This window comes from Cydia strobilella, chromosome 3 (assembly GCF_947568885.1).
Source record: "Cydia strobilella chromosome 3, ilCydStro3.1, whole genome shotgun sequence".
Taxonomy (NCBI): domain Eukaryota; kingdom Metazoa; phylum Arthropoda; class Insecta; order Lepidoptera; family Tortricidae; genus Cydia; species Cydia strobilella.
In genome coordinates, this window is record NC_086043.1 from 21,012,291 (window position 1) to 21,034,198 (window position 21,908).

The window sequence follows — 21,908 nt, forward strand, 5'->3', positions numbered from 1 at the left end:
CGAAAATATTAATAATTAGTGTGTATAATATTACTATTACACATATCATGACTTTTTCCTAAATAATAATTATCACTCATATCATATTATATCACGAACTGTGTGTCAAATGGTAGGTATTCGGAATAATAATGTATAGCAGTGACTAGTATCAAACATATAGAATTTTTAAACAAAAAATTACTTTATTTCTTACAAATATTAATAAAAGCAGCAAAATAAAGCTTATAATTTATTTCATATTGTATTGTACTAGACCACCAAGGAGGCAGCACCCTTCATTCTTCAAACAAAGTCACTTTTGACACTGACATCTGTATGTGTGAGGTTTCTGTGGAAAAATAACATTATGCTATAGTAGTCTTGTACAGGGTGGGCCAGTGATAAATGCGTTTATAAAAAAAATAATAAATAATCAATTTTTATGTTTTTAAATAAAAATTATAATTAGAATTTGGGATAAAGAAATAAATTTTACGTTTTAAAAATTAAATCATCAAGATGTCGTCCGTAGCGGTTGCGGCACTCTTCCAGTCTTGCTTGTAAATTTTGAAAAACTTTCGTTAGAAGTTGCGGAGATATTGATTGGATTTATTGACGAATATTCTCCTTTAATTCTGCTGTGGTTGTCGGATTATTGGAGTACACTTTACTCTTCAAGTAACCCCACAAAAAGAAGTCTGTCGAAGTTAAGTCAGGGCTCCTGGGAGGCCAAGCAATGTCACCTCGCCTCGATATCAATTTTTGAGAAAACATTTCACGCAAAACTTTCAGGGTCACGTTACTTGTATGGCAGGTGGCCCCGTCTTGCTGAAACCATGTGTTGTTGTTGTAACCATACGATTCGTGAAGTTTCGGAGCCAGGAAATCTCTTAACACGAAGTCTTTCAAAATTTACAAGCAAGACTGGAAGAGTGCCGCAACCGTTACGGACGACATCTTGATGATTTAATTTTTAAAACGTAAAATTTCAACGGGGCAACTCCAAATAATAACGGGGGTGTTTACTGGCCATTACGGGGTCAAGGGAATCCTGGCCAAGATGGGGCACGCTGACAACACCGATTGTCGTATGTGTGGCGAAGAGGAAGAGACAATAGAGCACCTTATGTGTGAATGTCACGCCCTCGCCAGACAAAGAATGAAGGACTTTGGAACAGGCTACCTGGAACCAAAGGAATTCAAAACGCTACCCATGAGGTCCATCATCCGGCATATGGAGATGGTGGGGAAAGCTCTTGAGTAGCGGACGGATCTTTCCTAGGGGGTAACTGCACAAAAGATCCCTATGGGTCGAAGTGTATCCGCAAGGGCCCCCGAAATTATAAGATAAGATAAGATAAGATAGCTAGATAACAAAACGTGTAGTGCTTTCATGTTCTGTGTGGGTGTTGGTATATGTTTGTGCTGACCTCTGTGCTTAGGTGCAGACATCAAAATACTTGACATTGGCAAATTTGTGTCAACTCGTTTGGCCAGACCGCCATTAAATAAAAGAAGACCTGCGCGGTTTGTTGCGCGGTGAACTTTGATAATAAACAAAATTTCAATTTAAAATTCAGCATTATAATGCTTTAGTATTGTATAAAATTTGAGGTTCACTTTCAACTAGTTGATTAAAATATTCTAATGGTATTCGTGTAAATCTTTGCAGAGGTTTAAGTGACTGTTCAATTTCAGTAAACAAATATAGGTACTTATTCGAACGACGCTTTGACATGAAAATAATATCTAAATAACTTCATTTAGATAATACCCGAGCGTGCATTAAGTTTGTACTTGTATCATTTGATTTAATTTACATGTCGAAAGTGTATGTAATATTGGCCACCTGGTTTTTAACATATTTTTTAAATTATCCTGTGCCTTTCGTGGTCCCTAAATCGATCTTTAGGATGGATATTTCTGTCAAAATATTTTCACACGTTACATAACATTAAAAGAGCAATAGTCATATACGTTACAGGACAAACAATAGACACCATAATGACAGTAACTAGGTATTCAGCAGCTAGTGACAAATCGAATAATAATTACTAATATTCTTAACTACTAATACAATATTAATTTAAACAAAATACATACAAATTTACCAAGCAGTTATTTAAAATGGATAAAAAGATATTGCATTGGGTAGTATGTAGGTATTTTTAGGGTTTCGTACCAAAAGGGTAAAAACGGGACCCTATTACTAAGACTCCGCTGTCCGTCTGTCCGTCTGTCTGTCACCAGGCTGTATCTCTTATCTCTGTGACCAAAATCAGAACCGTTACATTTAGCTACAAATGTGACGTTTTTAACTAAAAGGCACCACATTGTCGCTTGTTGATAAGGTTGATTTCTAATTGAAGCTATATGGAAATAGCGCCTTACTGACAAGCGACAATAAGTACCCTTTTGGTTGAAATATTGGTTATAACGGAAATATTGCTCTAAAATGCTCATTTGCATTAATAATTTATCCCTAAATCCAATTGCATGAAAATAACCAATATTCCCATTATCCGTATATCCGTAAACGGCATATTGCATAATTATTTCCATTAGTTTACAAAAGCATTGTTGCCGTAAATATTATCGCCAATAGAATTCGTTTTGTCGGCGTGGCGAACATTTCATGCATTTAAATTATTTGGCGCGCGACAGCGGAAGCGTTATTCAGATGATACAATTAGTTTAAACTTTTGATACTGTTATGATACAATACAACACGGACTGCTTCTCTTAGTCGCCAAAAAGTTCAAGCTGGATGCCAAAAGACGCGGGCACCAATCAGCGAAGGAGTTGGAGAGGATTGGAGGTTGCATATACATAGTATACTTACCTATGCTAGCCATATTAGTTATTCTTATGAAATGTTTATCTACACACATATTATTATCATAATCTACGATGCGTTCAAAAACCGCAAATTACGGCCAACACAACGTTGAACCGTTTTGTTAGAACAAATGTCTTATTTCTGGAAATGTTATTATTGCGTAATAAAAACATTGATATCGATTTAATCATTACTTAATTACCTTCAAACTTCGAACATCTCTGAAAAGCAAAATAATTCGATTTGGCCTCATTTCTAGTATCTGTCGAGATGACGTTTTATTGAGGGTGGTAACATGCGGTTACTGAACACATCATAGAGAGCTGTAGTGTAGCTAAAACAGTTCATACTATTAATAATTAGGCATTAAACACTCATGTGATTTTGAGAATCTTATTTGAATACCTTTCATTATGTAGCAGTCACATAAACTATTATTATAGAAATGGTTGTTTATATAATTTTGTAACACTAACACTTTGTTTGTTGATTATATGTTATTATTATATTAGAATGTATTACAACGATAACTAACGTGTTCATCTAATAACTCCGCTGACTCTGCTGAGGCATCTATATTTTTGAATACAGTAGAATCCGCATATAATGACATCGAAGGGCAGTGACAGAAACGTCATACTAAGCGGATGTCATATAAAGCATAGTGGGTTAACTCTTATTTTTGTTAATTTTTACAAATTAATCTGAAATTCCTTTGTGCGAGATGAGTTTTATTAACCTTGTACCAATTATCAACTTGTCACTGAGAATCAAAACTAAAACAACATACACGCCACGCACGCACCAAACGTCCTCGCAGGGAAAGACGTGAGGACGGCCACGGAAACCAGCGCATGTGTCAGTATAACCGGACATAATTTCGTGAAAATAGGATTTATAGGTCACAGTAAGCGATTTGTCACTATAAGGGTCGGTTGCACCAAACTGTTTGTCATCGTTAAAGAGTTCGCTAAATTGTATTGTATGGAAAGTTTCATAGTAAACCGCCGCGGCGCGCCGGGTGACGTTGATCAGTCTGTCAAGTACGGATGGTGCAACTGGCACTAAGTCATGGAAACCAAACTTCATACAGTAATTACGTCATAGTAAGCGGTTGTTCAGTATAACCGGAGTCACAATAAACGGATTCAACTGTAGTACGATCGTATCAAAACGTAAACAAATTCTAAAATAAGAATACCTCTGCAGTTTTTGGGCCATTAGCAGAGTAGTTTAACTAATACGGGGGCATTTGCAAGCAAACGTTTGTTTGTTTTTACTCCAAGCACAATGGGACGTGCTGAACCGATTTGCAAATATAGGCTAATTATATCTTTGCTAGGCGCTATGTGTTGCAAAGCGTGGGTGGACTAAAATGTTAACGTGGTAGTTGGTTTCATGCCAAAGGTGGTCATAGCCTAAATAAAGGTCTTCATGGCATAACAATAGGTCTGAGAACAACCTGAGCTTTTTTACCTTGAAGTTGGTAATTAAATAGTCCACATTCTTTTGATATAAAATAAATAAATAAATAAATATTATAGGACATTCTTACGCAGATTGACCAAGTCCCACGGTAAGCCCAAGGAGGCTTGTGTTATGGGTACTCAGACAACGATATATATATATATAATATGTAAATACTTAGATACATAGGAAACACCCATGACTCAGGAACAAATATCTGTGCTCATCACACAAATAAATGCCCTTACCCGGATTCGAACCCAGGACCATCGGCTTCACAGGCAGGGTACCCACTAGGCCAGACCGGTCGTCAAAACCGGTTGATAATGTTCTCATTCAGAACCTGTTACTAGTTTTGATTACTCGCTTTCACAAATAGAGAAATTTACCTGCCTTTTAAATATCGTAGATCAGACTGAACAAAACACAACGACTAAAATCTTAGAATATTATGATTCAGAATACCTACGCTGATGATTGCTTGTGCTTTTGACAAAAAAGTCGTTCCAAAATCTACATCGTTTAAAAATAAATGTTTAGTCGTCCATTTGTCGATAAACTTTGACACGCACACAGTTAACTTTTACAAAATAAAAACAGGAGCAGGACCGCACGGGCCGCGTTCACAGTTGATGTGCAACTTCCAGTGGTCAGTTTATGAACTTTCCAAAACAAGCCTTACGCTCTAGAAAATAAGGTGCAAAACTCACCAACAACGTGCAGCGTCACGAAGAAGGACCGCACAGGCTGCGTCGACACCTGACATTCGTAAACGCCAGCGTCGCGTTGCTGAGCCCATTTGATGTGTAGCGTCCAGTCGTCAGTCTGAGGCGAGTGGGTAGCTTGGAACCGTTGGTCGGAGGTGTACGTGTAGCCGCCTACGGTTAGGATGTGGAGGTCCCGGTGACGGATCCAGGATACCTGGGGAAAAAGAGATTTAAATGTTTTAGTGAGGTTACTTGAAGGAAAAGTGTCATGGATCACAACTGCTACACAAAGTAGCTTTATGTAGTGTGAACTACCATAGTGTGTGTGTGTGTGTGTGTGTAAAAAATTACCTTTCCATAGAAAATGGATCAGCCAAAATGTATGAAACAGCCAAAAGAAATTTCGAAATAAATGAATATAAATATAATAAACCCTATCATACATACCAAAACCGAAAATTACGGCTGGCAACATCAACTGTTTTGTTAGAACAATTTTTTTGTCTCTGCAAATGATGTTATATACATCTGTGAAAATGTTATAATAACATCAAATTCGATTTTATAATAACATTTGAATTTAGAAACATTTCTGAAAAAGTAATAAGTATGACCCCAATTTTAATACGAGTATCAGTCGAGATGACGTTTAATTCGAAATGATTAAATATTAATTGCCAGCAGTGTGACGACCAATGCCGCAATAGCTTTAATTACATACGGTTCCTAGGCACATCATAGAGAGCTTAAATATAATATATGTGTGGATAAAGCAATGTATGTAACTGTACACAATTAGGCATTAAAACACTCATGTGATCTTATTATAAACCCACACTCGTATTTTAATATTTTTTAGTATGTAGCACTCACATAAACTACTATTATTTTATTTACAGTATTGAATCCTGCTGACTGCGCCAGTCATAAAAATGAAAGGCTGCGAGTCAAAGCATACTGCATTATTGTCATAGTTCTAAGTCTACCGTGTGAATAACAGGCCGAATTTATACTATCAGCGAAAGACGTATAATACGCATATGCGCACATATGTGCATAAATATTAAAAATAAGTTTTATGGTACCGTAAAATGGGGTGAGTAGGTTTCGCGGGGAGAGTTGGGTTATGAATGGGAAGAGAATGCTTTAAAGGGGGGTGAGATGGGTTTTTAGGGCTACTGCTACAAAAATAATGTACTCCAATTAAAAATGGAGCTATAGGACTCATAAAAAAAACGATCCAACAATATTCCAAAATCACCTTTGTATGAAAACCCATCTCACCGCAATTACGAGGGACTACGGGGTGAGGTGGTTTTTCCTGTTTATCGTCAAAGTTATGAAATGGAACTACCCAAAATAAAATACAAACGTCCGGAAAACTTATATACACCATTTGCATATCGTCGCTGCGCGTACAAAAGTCGCTATGTGATTTTTTACGATTTTTCGGTTTTGATGCCATTTTGAACCTTATTTCTATACGCATATGCTCCAAAAACAGCGTGGCGCTTATTTCAATATTTAAGGATTTATCAAATGTAGGTATGTGACGCCCATACAATGAATGCTCTTCCTATAATCGCTAACTGGAATAAATCACATAACTACATTAGCTTATTTGAACAGCAATTACAGACGTGTGCTCGCTATGTGATGCTTGACACATAGCGATATTTTCTACAAGTTTATTTAAAAATGATTAGATGCACTTGCTCCCGATATGTAGTTTCTCGCACATAGCTATATTTTTATACTAGTTGCAGTCGATGTTATGTTTCTAGACTGTGCGTTTTACTATACATAGCGGGATTTTCTTATAACAATCGAGTCTACCGTATATTAAACTATTATCTACCCTCAAGTTGTATACAGGTCCCTACTAATCATGATTATTTCATGTGAAGCGCTAGTGGCCTAGCTGTAAGAGCGTGCGACTTTCAATCCGGAGGTCGCGGGTTCAAACCCACGCTCGTACCAATGAGTTTTTCGGAACTTATGTACGAAATATCATTTGATATTTACCAGTCGCTTTTCGGTGAAGGAAAACATAGTGAGGAAACCGGACTAATCCCAATAAGGCCTAGTTTCCCCTCTGGGTTAGAAGGTCAGATGGCAGTCGCTTTCGTAAAAACTAGGGATTAGTTCTGTTGTCAAGCAGACCCCAGGGTCCCATGAACCGTGGCAAAATGCCTGCATAACGCGAGGAAGAAGAGTTGACCTTAATATTTTTTGCCTATATTTTCAAAAGCCCGACTTTTAATTGATTGCAGGTTTATTTCGGAAATTATTTAAAACTCAACTTTTTGAAATTCCTTAATAATCGTTTTTTTTTTTGTTGACAAAGGCCCTCCGGCTTGGGGAGGCATTTGGATATGTGGGACACCCTCCTGCAACCATCCTCTCCTAGTAAGAGGAGAAAAGGAGATATACCCACTAAAAGCCACTCCGGCGCTCACCCTTCTGGCCGTTTTCAAGGAGGTGCGGGATGCCTGAGATTCTACTCCTTCCAGCGGCCCTGGCTTATCTTACTCCGGAGTACCCACACCGCTGGAAAGGAGAGTCATTGACGCTTGACCCACTGCCAATCGTGTAGCGCCGTGTAGTGCGGACCCCCACAGCCCGCTGGCCCTGCTAGGGGTTTAGGCGGACAACAAATTGTGCCCATCTTCTTCACCGCCGTCTGCGCCGGTTCAGGTGCGCGTCTTCAGCTCCTACTCTCACGCTCCGTTTCCGCGGCCTCCTTCCTTGAAATGACGGTGTAGCAGAAGAAGGCAACTGCGTTCCATTTCCTTTCGCTGCCCAACATAGTCATTAATACGTTGCGAGCGAAACGTTCCCTAATCCAAGAGCCGCCGTCATGGTGCGACACTCTACGGCCCAACGATTGCATTCTTGACTGCAGTGTGCCTCTATGGTATGAGATCCATAGCGAAAGTCCTTCTTGTCCTTCTAGCTTTGCTGCATCCGTTCGTGCCCTTGTTGACGCGTCCTCGGCAGTTCATCGGGTGCAGGGAATTAATTTAGGGCCCTGCACCTGACCCTCTCCCTGTGCGCATCGGCGAGTACCAGAGCCTCTAATTATCACCCATTTTTTGACAACTTGAATCATGAAAACAACCTAACTTCACTGTGATTACTTACTTAATAAAGCAATGCAGGAGAAAACCAATGACAGTCCATTATAAGACTGTCATCTGATATTTGACTGTTGAATAAGTATATAAGGGGAAGTTTGAAAGTAGCACCGGTAACGGAGAAGATGAGGAGTAGTATATAGGTTCGCGCCGTGGTATGGGCATGTAACGAGGAAAGATGAATGTCACATAGGCAAAACAATGTTAGGAATGAATGCTGATGGACGGAGAGCGGATGGTAGACCCAAAAAACGATGGATGGGTTGTGTGAAAGAGGATATGAGAAAGAAAGGAGTGAGTGCTGAGGTGACCAAAGATAGAGGAGAATGGAAGAGAAAAACTTGTTGTGCCGACCCCACATAACGTGGGATAAGGGCAGGAAGAAGAGAGTCCTTAAAGAGATGAGACTTTTTACATTTCAAGATTTTAAAGGCAACATTTTGATTACAAAACTAGAAAAAATAGTTTTTTATCGTTTTTCTCCTTGCTTCGTATATATGTATATTATTTGATTACTTATTGGGCGGGCAAATAATTATCAAACCAATTTAAATGAGTTACCTAGGTAAACATATTTAGTTCAAAGATATTGACTGAAACAAATTGATCATAAAGTAATAGTTATAATAAAAAAGTACGTAGATTATTAATTCACGAATAAAATTCAATTATATTGACTTACATAGCATTTTTTTCTGTTTTATTGAACGCCCACATCATATTATTAAATAGCCATGTGACGATAAAGAACAAAAAATGTATAGGGCCCTTAACAATTAAATCTAACCATGTAATGGTAAGACACTTAGAGGTTATTTATGACCCAAACAAAACTCGCTATGTGGCATATTTATGAAAAAGTATTTTTTTCATATTATTAAAACTGAAATATTTTTTCATGTAATTCCTTAATGTATGTTAAAGTGCAAATACGTTTGTCACAAAAATATTGATTCATTTATGTCCAATAATTATCGAAATAAACAGTTTTTTGTGTCTCCTGTAAAGTAGGTTAAAAACACATGGCGACTTTTGTACGATGTAAAAATAAAATGTTATCGAGGTTTGAAAGTCAGTTTTGCTCCTACTCACCCCATTTTACGGTAAGTACTTAATTAAGTTGTAAATAAACTATGACGGAAAATGTACCAGCGTTGCTTTATATATTACCGATAAGCTCCATGCATAAACCATGGCATGTTTACCATGATAAGGAATAGGCTTGCGTTGGGCTTGGATCTAGGTCACCTAGCCTTTAACATACGCGTGAGCAAACTCTGATACATAACTCGCAGGTAGCTGTTCATAAAGTTCAGTGAATGGCCACGGCTTTTGTTTAACGGATTAGGGTATTTGGCGTAAAAATCATTTGAGAAGATTCAAACTATAAATGTAGAGGCAGACAACAGGCGGTCTTATCGCCAAAGACCGATCTCTTCCAGACAACCTTCATCCCAGTTCCCATTTGGGGTCGGGCTTTTTCAACATTTGCGCCAAGGAGTCCTGTCTTCGGTTGTTCTGGCAATCAGGCTTGCTTGAGGCCTCCTTTTATTTTGGACCACCACGCTGGTTTGCGGCCTTTGCCTCAATTTTGTTCCGGTAGGTTTAGCGCAATTTGATGACGTGATCTTTCCTGCGTCTTTTACAGGTTTTACAGGTTTACAGGTTTTCTCAGGTGAGGTCGGATCATAAGCGTGCTGATTTTCCTGACGATTGGCTTTCTTCTCAGCGGTAGTTGTTGTGAATAGCCACAGCAATCGGAAAGGTAATGGGGCGATATCTTAATGAACCGATCAATCGTGGGACCGTGCCAGTGCCGTGACGGTTGCCGGTGCAACGCACGCCATCGGCCCACAATCCCACCATACCAACTCTTTGGAGCAGTTCAGTTATGATAATAGAGAAATAAGGAAACTTACGTGCTTTGTGAATATTTATTATGTAAGCTGCTTCTAGCGACGTTATCTAAGGGCCAAATAGAAACTTGTCCGTCTTTACATAATACCAAATGACAGATGCTACAGAAAGTCACGTGCCTATCTCCATGGTTATTTAAGTTTGGATTGGCGATTGGCGAATGTCATCTTGACTAGCCCCCCCCCCCCCCCCCCCTCACCCCGGAAAACTTAGTCTGTACTGATCTTATCAGTTATCATGCGAAGAACTGATGATGACATAACAGAGTTCCAAATTGAGTTGTGAAACTGTCTTAACACAAAGAACGGAATGACAAGATACCTAACGCACAAATAAAAATAAATTGTTTGATATAAAGAAGCAAAGCTAGAAAGAGACTTCAAAGTTGAAGTTCTTATGAACTTTCACCAAAAATTAAGCACTAAATCCCCTTCAAATTGAGTTCTGGAGGCTTTATATTCCAGCGCTTGAATCAAGCAATCAGTCACCGAAAATCGACTTTCTATAAATAAAACAGCTGTTGCTCTTTGTGAAAATGGCGTATCGACGTGAAATTCGGATGTAGATACAACTTTTTGGTTTCACATGGGAGGATAATTTCATCCCGCGGGGACAGCATTTACAATTCCTGGCTGTATTGCGTTATTATGTTTTATTTGGCAGTGGGAAACCTAGTTTGTTCGGTCTGCGTGTTTCTGTTGAATCTACGCTGATAAAGGACCAACTTCCTTCAGATACTGGGTTATAGTTTTATTGGTTTGGAATTTAGTTAATCGAAAAACTTACTTAACTATATTTTACAGAGAGAAAATACATTTAGATACCTATAGCCCAAAACCAGACTGCGGGTAATAGTTATTCGTTTTATAAGGGGGCAAAGTTGTTTAGCTCCTCGTGCTAATTGACACCCAAATAAGAGAAAGATTCCAAAAATAAACCGAGCTAAGCGAATGGTTCAAAAAGTGGAATATATTGATCGTTGCGAGGGTTTCAAGGCACGAGGGTTAAACAAACTTAGCCACAGAGAGAAACACAAAATAATAACTGTAAAGCGTTAAAAATTATATTCCAATTAACGTTTTTAAATAATCATCATTCAAATCCCGCCCGCACCGGTCCGCCGGTCCGTCACCGTCAACGCAAGCTCCTGATGACACTATTCGGTACGGAGTGAAACATGTCGAGCGTTTTTCGACTTAAAATACGTGAGTGACATGTTATTAATATATTTTATATGTCCGTGTCTCACGGAAGTTTTGTTATTAATATCATCATTCAAAATCATGACTTAAAAGTTAATTCTACCAGCTAACACGAGGAAACAATTTAGAGAAAAAAATAGCATCAAATTACTTTGCCACTCTTGCGGATAAACTGCAATTTTCTCATCTGTTTTTAGGGTTCCGTAGTCAACTAGGAACCCTTAAAGTTTCGCCATATCCATTCTACCGTCCTTCTATCAGTTGTCACAAACGCAACGCACTGGCTAATAATATCAAAACGAGATGAAATGAACATCAATTCAAGCTCGAATCAGCCTCATACTAACGGACATCCTCGTTCAACGCTTTGTCGCTAATACTTGCTACATTCAACACGCGTTAAACCAATATGACCGAAAATCCATTTATACCATATTTTGAAGCATCTGTTCTTACGAGAGTATGCGTCGGTGAAGTATACTCTCAGTTGGAGCTAACCATGCGCCGTTTATACTGAGACATTCTCATCGCATACCTTGAAACTGTCCAAAAACAACATTGAAACCAGTCAAACATCCAACAAACATCAAACATTTATTCAGCTAATACAGGGGCACTTTTACATGTCAAATTTTTACAAGCAATAAAAAAAAATCAATAATTACAAAATACAATTACAAATATGGAATCAATGAAATATTAGATAATTTGTTAGACATATATCTAGTCTCTAAATGTCGAATTACACAAAAAAAACTAATTAAAAGAATATACAAACAACAGAGAAATATTAAATTTGTTTAGAGATGTAAAAAGTCTCTAAGTGTTAGAGATCGATCATCAAATTATCCTTAGAGATGTAAAGGGTCTCCAAGACTTTAATCGTTATATAAGTAATTAAAAGACAAGAAATTAAATCAGACAAATGGACAAGAACCGAATGAAGTATCTCACGATAATGCCACTCAAAAGTAAAGTTACATATATAGGTACTTATAACATAACCAGTGTTATCTAAGCCTAGTTTTGGCTAAAGTGTGGGCTAAAGGTCAAGACTGTGTCCACCGTCTGATGAATTATTATATTATACTTAGCTCAAATTTTATCGGCCTCCTAGCCTAATCGGTAGTGACCCTGCCTATGCAGCAGGAGGTCCCGGGTTCGATTCCGGATAAAGTGATTTATTTGTGTGTTTTTTACAGAAAACCTCCATAACTCATTATGTAGGTTTTCTATGTATGTATATATTGTATTAACATCTATATATTCTAACGTCGTCGCCTACCCAATCCAAGCATTAGAGATCTTACTGTAGGGCTAGGTGGATTTGTCTGAGATTGTCTCATAACATTTTTAAAAAAATCTAGCCTAAACCAAGCGGATCCTAATCTCTAAGGACGAAAACGATGAGGCGTTAAGATAAGGAGTATTAGGTATGAGAAAGAAAGTATTCTTTTCTAATATGATGAAGGAAATCACTCATAATGCGTTGATAGCTGGTGCCTAAGAAATGATTGATGTATGTTACATAGGCTATAACAGAGGTTTAGGTTGTAGTTTATCTTTTATGTTTCTAAATGTTAAATATTGGTGAAACAATAGCCTACAATTTTGGTTCAGTCTAAAATTAGGTCAGGATTGGTGTTATATTAATAGTACTTGTTATTTTGAAGATCATTATAACTAAACCCCGTTTGTGTTCATTGAAAATCGGGGTTGGCAAAAATACTTGCCCTAACTCTTTGTCCTGTAGGTCATCCTAAATATCGGTGGGCGGATAGAGTGGAGGCAGATCTTCGGGAGCTTGGCGTCAGTGAAAACTGGCGTAAATCCGCGCAGGACCGGGTAAATGGCGTGGTCTTGTGTTAAATAAATAAATAAATATTATAGGACATTCTCACACAGATTGACCAAGTCCCACGGTAAGCCCAAGGAGGCTTGTGTTATGGGTACTCAGATATATAATATATAAATACTTAAATACATAGAAAACAGCCATGCCTTCATGCATATCTGTGCTCATCACACAAATAAATGCCCTTACCGGGATTCGAACCCAGGACCATCGGCTTCACAGGCAGGATCACTACCCACTAGGCCAGACCGGTCGTCAACCGGTGCGATGGAGGCCAAGACTCATTTTGGGTCATTGCGCCAAACTAGTAAGTAACTCTTTGTAAATGTCATTAAGACCTAGTTTGGTCCAACTTTATGACCCACTCGTCCGACATATCGGACAAGACTGTCAGACCATGTCGGAGGATATGTTAATAAAATTATAATTTGAGGTGGTAGCTCGGTAAACCATCGCAGTAGCACCGCAGAGCTCCCGGTTACACGCCATATGGATTTCCAATCTCCATACCGTTTCATATTCGTTCTTAAATATTAGAGGAACGCTCGCTGCGCTCGGATGAGCATTTGTTTGAGAGAATATACTCAATTTGGGCCCGATTCGATGCTCAGTACCTACGTGAAATACTTACCGTAAAAAATGTCCATATTAAGTAAAATAGATGTCGTATAGTAAAAAAAATATGACCAAGCCATTCAGTGGCAGAGGACAGATAAGAAACGTTGCATTCAGTTTACGCGGCTAACGTCCTGGGTTCTGGCTCTCTAGGCTACCCCGTCAAGGCGGTACCAGTCCCAATTTCTAAAATATATGCGGTCTTGAAAGACTAAGCATTTTTGAGCAACTCTAAGGGAAACAGTGCTCACACCTGTAAATCTGATCCTGTTTTATAATATATTTTTCACATCACCTATTCGAAAAGGTGCTCAGGATTCAACTATAGAATCCTTCGCTTCGTTCAGGATTCAATGTACACCCTCGCCGTAAATATGTCATTTTGCTCCCTTGTGACATAATCTACTATTGAAGGTCTCTTTATAAGCATCTAGTATTCTAGTCGGCAAAACGTAATTATGATTGAACTCATAACTTAGTTAAAAATTACGTTAATTGGGCATATAATTAGGTCATTAAAACCACAAATAAATTAAAGCTATACCTTTAATAAATCATAATGAAGCAACCCAAAGCCACGCAGTATATTTACAAATACGAGGGTTTTAATTGCGCTGATTACCGTTCCAACTTCGTTCCGAAGTCTTTGTTCCAAAATTATTAATAACATCACAAGTGTATTCACAACACAAAACATTGCCTGCGTAAAGTCGTCAAAGGGCGAAGGGACAGGGCTTAGTGTAAGCCTCGAAGTAAAGGGACGATGAAAAGCTTTTTTATTTTACGCGAAATATACTGGTAAAACGGAGAATTATTGCGAACGGGAATTAGGTCAATGGTGATGAGGCCCGCGTTTTTCAAAGCAACTATTGGAATAGTTTTCTATAAATCACACAACTACGTACTTAGCGTGATGGGAGAAATAAAAAAATTGCCATACATATTTTTTAATGGTGCGTTTTAAAGACCTACGCTTGTGTTTTTTTCTATCGAGGGAAAGTTGTTTAATCAGGTTTCGAGTCGATTAAATTAATAGAGAAAGGCCTCCAATTACTCATCATACATTTTTGCAACCGTTATATAATCTACAAGGCGCTACAATTTTTTCTAAAACTGCTGGCTGAAGATAATGCACCTTAACCAGTTGTGTTTTGGTCAACGAAACTGTAGCGAGGAGTTCTAAGAAGAAATTCAAAAAGGTTTGAAGGAATGTTGTGCCCAGCACTTATTTACGCCTATTTAATTGGATGGTTATGTTTTAGTTTTGAGCTAAAAAAAGTCAATAATGGGGTGATCTATAACGCCACCACTGGTTTCAATTGAGTGATTTGCATCGCAATAGAACCTCAAAAGGGGCATTAAAGCGTTTGTTCAGAGATCAAAGATATACATATATTTTGCACCTTATTCCCCTACGATAAAGTTGATCTTTGGCAGTATTATAAGTTTCAGTATAAAACGTGCCGAAGCAAAAATAAAGGATAATTCAAGTGCTTTTACGATATTTTTGGCATCCTATTTTAAATTATTGCTTGCTGAAAATTATAGTCTTTTATCGGCTTCTACTGATATTTCGTTTTTACGATCATTAGTTGAAATTTATTATTTTTTGTTATTAAAACAAAACCTTTAAATAATATTGAGACTATATAAGAAAATGTGGTCAAGAACAGAATAAAACTGGATTACGGAACGCACAAAGAAGCGAGCAAAAATATGTACACGATACCTACTCGTGTGGCTATACAAACAAGACAAATTGTTTTTTTTGTACAGGTTGGCCAAGTAGAATTGTCGGGTAACTAATTTGATGGAATTAAAATTGATTTTCCTTACACGTATTTTACATGATGCCATTAAAAATTGAAACTACAATCATTTAACTAAAACATTCTTTTAGTTTTAATATGTACACAAACGCATAGATTGTTTTAAAATATAATAAGATATTAACCCGACGCTTTGTTGCATTCATCAAAATGTTTACACCATTCCTTAGAATTTTTAATTAAAGTACCTACATCTGTGTTTTTATTTACCACTTTTTGCGGCGAGTCCGAATAAATTAAAGTAAATATGAGCTTGAAGAATGCTTTATGGGTGGAAAATGTTTATTTTTATCATTTACTCACCCAACTTAAGTGAGTGTACATTGCCTGGGATTTACTTAGGTCTGCTTTGTTTTTAATTTTGTCCTCCATGTTTATTTTCTCGACCTTGACAAGCTGAAATGGTCTTCAAAATAGGAAGAGCGGCGAGCGTAAAATTACAAATGGTTAAATTATACAGCGAGCGTCATACGCCGCCCGCTTCGGATAAATTATTCTTGCGGCGTCGTAGAATGAGTGACAGAATGAATGTTGTAATCGCGACAGTAATGCGGAGGTGAACTTCAATCATTTTATCTATGAAATTGACAGATACAGCGACAGCCACAACGACGCTGCAACAGCTATGCTGCACTCAGTCACAGTCACATACACACACACACACACACACACACACACACACACGAACACGCACACACAATCACTCAAAACACACACGTACACATGTTATGCAAGCCATATCTAGTTTGTATAGAATGCTTTTTTACTCCCTTTTTTTTTGTGTTTCCACTTAGTTATTGCATGTTAATTGTATTTTTGTGGACATCTGTTATTGGCTATGTTTTCTGTTCACTATGATTTGTATTAATTTTTGTATTGCTGTTGATGCCCCAAATAAATAAAAAAAAAAAAAAAATTACATCCGAGCATCACGACGTAAGTAAAGGGTTCGAAACGTCAGAATTTACTTTAAATACATTATAGGCGATATAATCCGCCGCGCGGCGCTGATGCGCCGGTCCGTCACCGTCAACGCGAGCTCCTGATGACACTCCTCGGTACGGAGTGAAACATGTCGAGCGTTTTTCGACTTAAAATACGTGAGTGACCCGTTATTAATATATTTAATATGTGTGTGTCTCACGGAAGTTTTGTTATTAAAATCGCGATATAATCCTTTGTAATGGTTTTATTCCTTTCTGAACATTTAAATGTGCTTCAATATGCAACGCATATGCATAAACATAATGCGTATTTAATTTGTCATATATCGGTATCGGGTATAGTAATGTCCGTCGGGCACAGCGACGCGACGCGATTCGCCAATCACTTTATTTCGGTTCAGTGGCTCGCCGATCGGAGCGGCGGATTGATGCCACGCAGTCGCTGGTAAATTTTCTCGTGTAGGTTAGGTACTATGCAAAATCACTGTATAAATATTATATTAGTTAGTTATTGGGCTCGACAAAACTGCACTCATGTCGTTAGCAAAAACTATCAATTTTATTCCTGGAATTTATTTACAGATAAGAAATAAAATAATTTAAATATAAAACAAAAAATATGGGTCGCAAAACAGATCCTTGAGGACCTTGAGGTACACCTCTTGTAATGCTGACGCATTTTGATCTGTGTTACCTCAATAGGTCTTTCATGAACGCCCCTAACTTCTAGAAACTGTTTTCTGTTTATCATCATTTCAAATAAAGTCAATTGTCAATACCATGAAAAATAAAATATGTAGTGGTTATGACGATATAGTCTTTTTCTTTTTCGATTTTTTTTCTTTGTTTTTAATTACCATATTATTTCGTACTCTTGGAACTCGATTCTAGTAAAAAAAACCGGCCGTGCGAGTCGGACTCGCGCACGAAGGGTTCCGTACCATTACGGAAAAAAACAGCAAAAAAATCACGTTTGTTCACACAATGGGAGCCCCATTTAAATATTTATATTATTCTGTTTTTAGTATTTGTTGTTATAGCCGCAACAGAAATACATCATCTGTGACAATTTCAACTGTCTAGCTTTCACGGTTCATGAGATACAGCCTGGTGACAGACGGACAGACGGACAGCGGAGTCTTAGTAATAGGGTCCCGTTTTTACCCTTTGTATGGAACCCTAAAAAGCTAGGTTCACCAGTTACTTGAAAATTAGCGAATTAGAAATTGTTGGAAAAAATATCGGCTATATCCGCACTATTGTGTACTAATAATTGATCTGTTTTAACTAACATATGCAGTTTGTTATTACTATGAACTTTATTCTTATTTGTACGATTCTTTATTAGAGCTAGACCAAGATAAGTCTGCAACGATTTTAGTCTATGAAATTATGACGTATGACGTATAAATAACACTTGCACTGCGTGTGCTATCAAAATCGTTGCAGACTTTTCATTGTCCAACTCTACTTCCTAGATGCTTAGAATTTCATTGCCTGTGTAATTCGGTTTTGTATGGTTAACATCCTTGCCTTCTTGAGAACCCTTTTGAATATTTAATTACACTACGCGATAGATAATTAAACTTTGATCATTGTAAACATTATCTACTGGTAGCACAACTTTCATTTACTTACCTAATAACCTTGTTCCAAATCATACGCAATTGCGTCTGTACATAATGTAACTAATCAATCATCTCTCGTTACAATTACGGAGGCATTGAAGGTTTCTCTGTAAATACGAAATTAGTCCAATTATAATAAAGGCAGTATTCGCCCGTTCCCATAAAGTCTCGATCAAAGTACACAATCAATTATTTACCGTGTAACGTTAACAGGTTACATATTTATTCAGTGGCTGTTTGGTAGACCAAATTACGAATGTGTATGAGAAAACTATGTAATATTTACTAAGAGATTCTTGTTATTTGTGACGTTTTCAACGAAAAGGTACCACATCGTCGGTTGTCGATAAAGTTGATTTCAAATTGAAGCTTTATGAAAATAACGCCTTGTTGACTACCGACAATAAGAACCTTTTTAGTTGAAAACGGCACATTTCGTTGCTGTAAGTCCAAAAAATCGACGATATCACAACTCACTGTCACAGCTTACCTCGGTCTCACCTACACCAGTTGTCTGTTATAAGTTGTAACATTTCGATACAACAACTCAAATTTCGTGGAACCATAAACTGCTGACTTTGATGAATTTCTGGCCAGTAAGTTCGTGTTCTTCTCTCACTGTCACTAAGCGTAAGCGAGATGGATGTGCGTGAACGGGTGGATATCATGTTTTTAGTGTTCCGTGCAAAACTTTGTTTTGACAAACGGAACACTTATGGGATCACTTCGGTCTTGCAAATCAGTTAAATGCGTTTTTAATTTTATGTTTTTGTACGCTTAAATAAAATAGAAATACGTATAAATAAAAGAGTTTAAGTTACAGTACCTATAACAATTAGATAATATGCAATTCCTACACATTCTTTTGATGCCAAAGAACTATTGAACAAATACACTGAAAGCTGAACACTGAAGATCATACGAAAGATTTCATAACACCAGATAACATTTCAATATTCAACTCAGCATTTAGCATATATTAAATAATACAAGCTGCGCTGTCCATTCACAATGTAAATACGAAAACTAGATTCCCTTTACATGCGATACAGACTTTTTATTACAAAATGGACTTTAGATAGAAGCATCAAAGTCTATTTCGGGTTGATGTGTAAAGGTTTTCATGACGATTTTGTAAAGCAATGAGGCTCATTTGGCGTGGAGATGGTGCGGGTATCAAAAATGAATGGAATGGAGTTCGTGCTTTTCATACAGCGTCGAACTCGCCAGGGGCTTTCATTTTGGTCTTAAATTATGCTACGTAGGAGTTTCAGTGAGTTTTTTGGCGAAATCAGAGACAAAATTATTTACAGTTGTAGTTTTTACTGAGTTGTGCTAATGAAGAGTAGAACAGAACGTTTATACGGTGTATTCCGGTACGGTGTACGGTGTATTTGACGACCGGTCTGGCCTAGTGGGTACCTAAGGTCTGTTTTTTTATTCCGTAGACTAAAATGACGTTTCATTTGTAAGACATGGCATTTCTTAGTACCACATGAAATGTCATTTTAGTCTACGGAATAAAAAAACAGAATATAGTGACCCTGCCTGTGAAGCCGATGGTCCTGGGTTCGAATCCCGGTAAGGGCATTTATTTGTGTAATGAGCACAGATATTTGTTCCTGAGTCATGGGTGTTTTCTATGTATTTAAGTATTTATATATTAAACATATATATCGCTGTCGGAGTACCCATAACACAAGCCTCCTTGGGCTTACCGTGGGACTTAGTTCATTTGTGTAAGAATGTCCCTATAATATTTATTTATTTTATTTATTTATTCCCACTTGTCCCTTCGGGAATAAATGAAAATGATTTATATGAAAACACCTTTTCCCATGTGTGCCCGGCGGGGATAAATAGAAATTATAGAAATACACCATTTATACCTAAAAACCATTATCCTCCATTCTTAGCCAGCCACGCTAACAAATGTAACTAAACTAAATAATACATAGGTATAAAATTTCCAATACTATCTGTATTAGTATGCTGAAATATTCATGAATTTACAGATGAAACCTGGTTATTAAGAATACGGCTTTGAATAGGAGATCGAAAGTAAACTCAACTGGAATAGTAATTTATTATTAACATTATTCTCAATTTATTCCTACAGGCTTTATTTAAAAAAAAAACAAACTGAGCGTATTACCTAACATTTATTATAAGTGTATTATCATTACTGGTAATATAATTATTTTGGCTGAAAGTTTATATATATATATCCTCATAAAATGTCAGTATTTCTGCATAATATCCCATATTATCTTGATTACAATATGTACTATTACAATACTGAATTACATTTTACAAAAAAGTAAAGGTATATGTACTAACTTTAAGCGCAGCGCACGACGCGGCGCGCTGCAGTACGTGACGCCTGCTCGTCGTGACCGCTACTCACTCAGGCACTGTTAGTGCTTGAAAATGGAGACCTAGGCCACAGAATAAGTAATAGTAATTATCATAGAGAACGGCCACGCACAGCCCCACCCCAATTCGAATTACCTCGCCCGCGACAGCAGACTGAAGACCCTTTGCCGACCGCTCAGTACTGTTTTGAAGCAACTTACACTACTCACGCATGCCGCGTGTACAGACGTGCCGTTCACACAGAAGCGCAAGTAATTTTTGATGTATAGCGTGTCCGCCCTGTGCCTAGGCTCTCCGAAACATGTCGCACGAGCGATGACTTCATTTTGCATGTACCAATCAGCGTCAGTGATTTTACCAAAATCGTAACAAGTTATTTATTTAAAAAATATTACCGTACTGATAAATATTTTGAAATATGTCTCACGATAGTTTAAGTGCGATTTTCGTAACAAGTTGTTAAATCTGAATCGACATCGAGGCCGCATTTTGTCCCGCATTTCATTCATGTATTCCAAACACCAAATATTGCCTTTGTGCACCAAACAAAGTAAAATCGCATTGTTTGGATGGCATCGCATGATTCGCTTTGCGATATACATAACTGACTGGAAATAATCGGATTGTGCTGTTTTGAATATGCGAAACTTTTAAGGGTGAAACTTATTATTTTATTCAGTTATGGGAAAAAAAGTAGAATACTACTTTTTACAACTAGTGTGAAAAGACATTTCACACGTGTTGTAAACGACGTTTTTTAATACAATTGCGAAAAAATAATAAAATAATATATCATTAGTAGAATCATACCACCAAACCAAACCAAAACCAAAAGTACCTATACAGCTAAGATACGCGAGCTGCCGCAGCCCGCGATACCTTCATACTCGTGCGCGCCCCGGCCGCGGCCGCCGCGGGCCCGGCGCGGGTTGGTCAACGACACCTCCTCATAACTCATGAGGCCCTGGTACCTGCTCCGCGCTAAATTCAATTTTAACTGCGTTTCGAAAGTATAGTTTGGAACTAAAAAGTAAAAAGCACTAGTTCGAGAAATTGAGCTTCTCGCACGCTACGCAGCCACAAAAAGTACCACTTTTTGAGCAACTGTATTAAAAACAAGTTTTCAATCCATAATTCGTGATCAGAAACGCAGAAACAAATCAGCTATTACAGGCTTCGTCACCTACGTAAATGATTTAATACGCAAGAGGCTCTGTCGACGTTGCTTTTACAAGATTTTATTTAACTTGCCCTGTTAGTATGTATTGTTAGTGTGGGTCAAATCTTGGAAGCAAAATTTGACCCACTTCCCGATTCTGCTGAAATTTTGCATACATTTGTAAATCGGATGAGATGACAATGCAATATTGTGATGACATGGAGCTGATCTGATGATTGGAGACAGGAGAT

The 21,908-nt window shown here is 37.6% G+C and overlaps 1 protein-coding gene across 1 annotated transcript in view; it reads right to left on the bottom strand.

Moving 5' to 3' along the window:
- Positions 1-21,908, bottom strand: part of LOC134756100 (zwei Ig domain protein zig-8-like) — a 660,767-nt gene that overhangs the window by 98,023 nt on the left and 540,836 nt on the right. Inside the window, exon 4 of the mRNA XM_063692913.1 lies at positions 4,999-5,209. Within this exon, the coding sequence (XP_063548983.1) occupies positions 4,999-5,209 (211 nt within the window). The remainder of the gene's footprint in view (positions 1-4,998; positions 5,210-21,908) is intronic.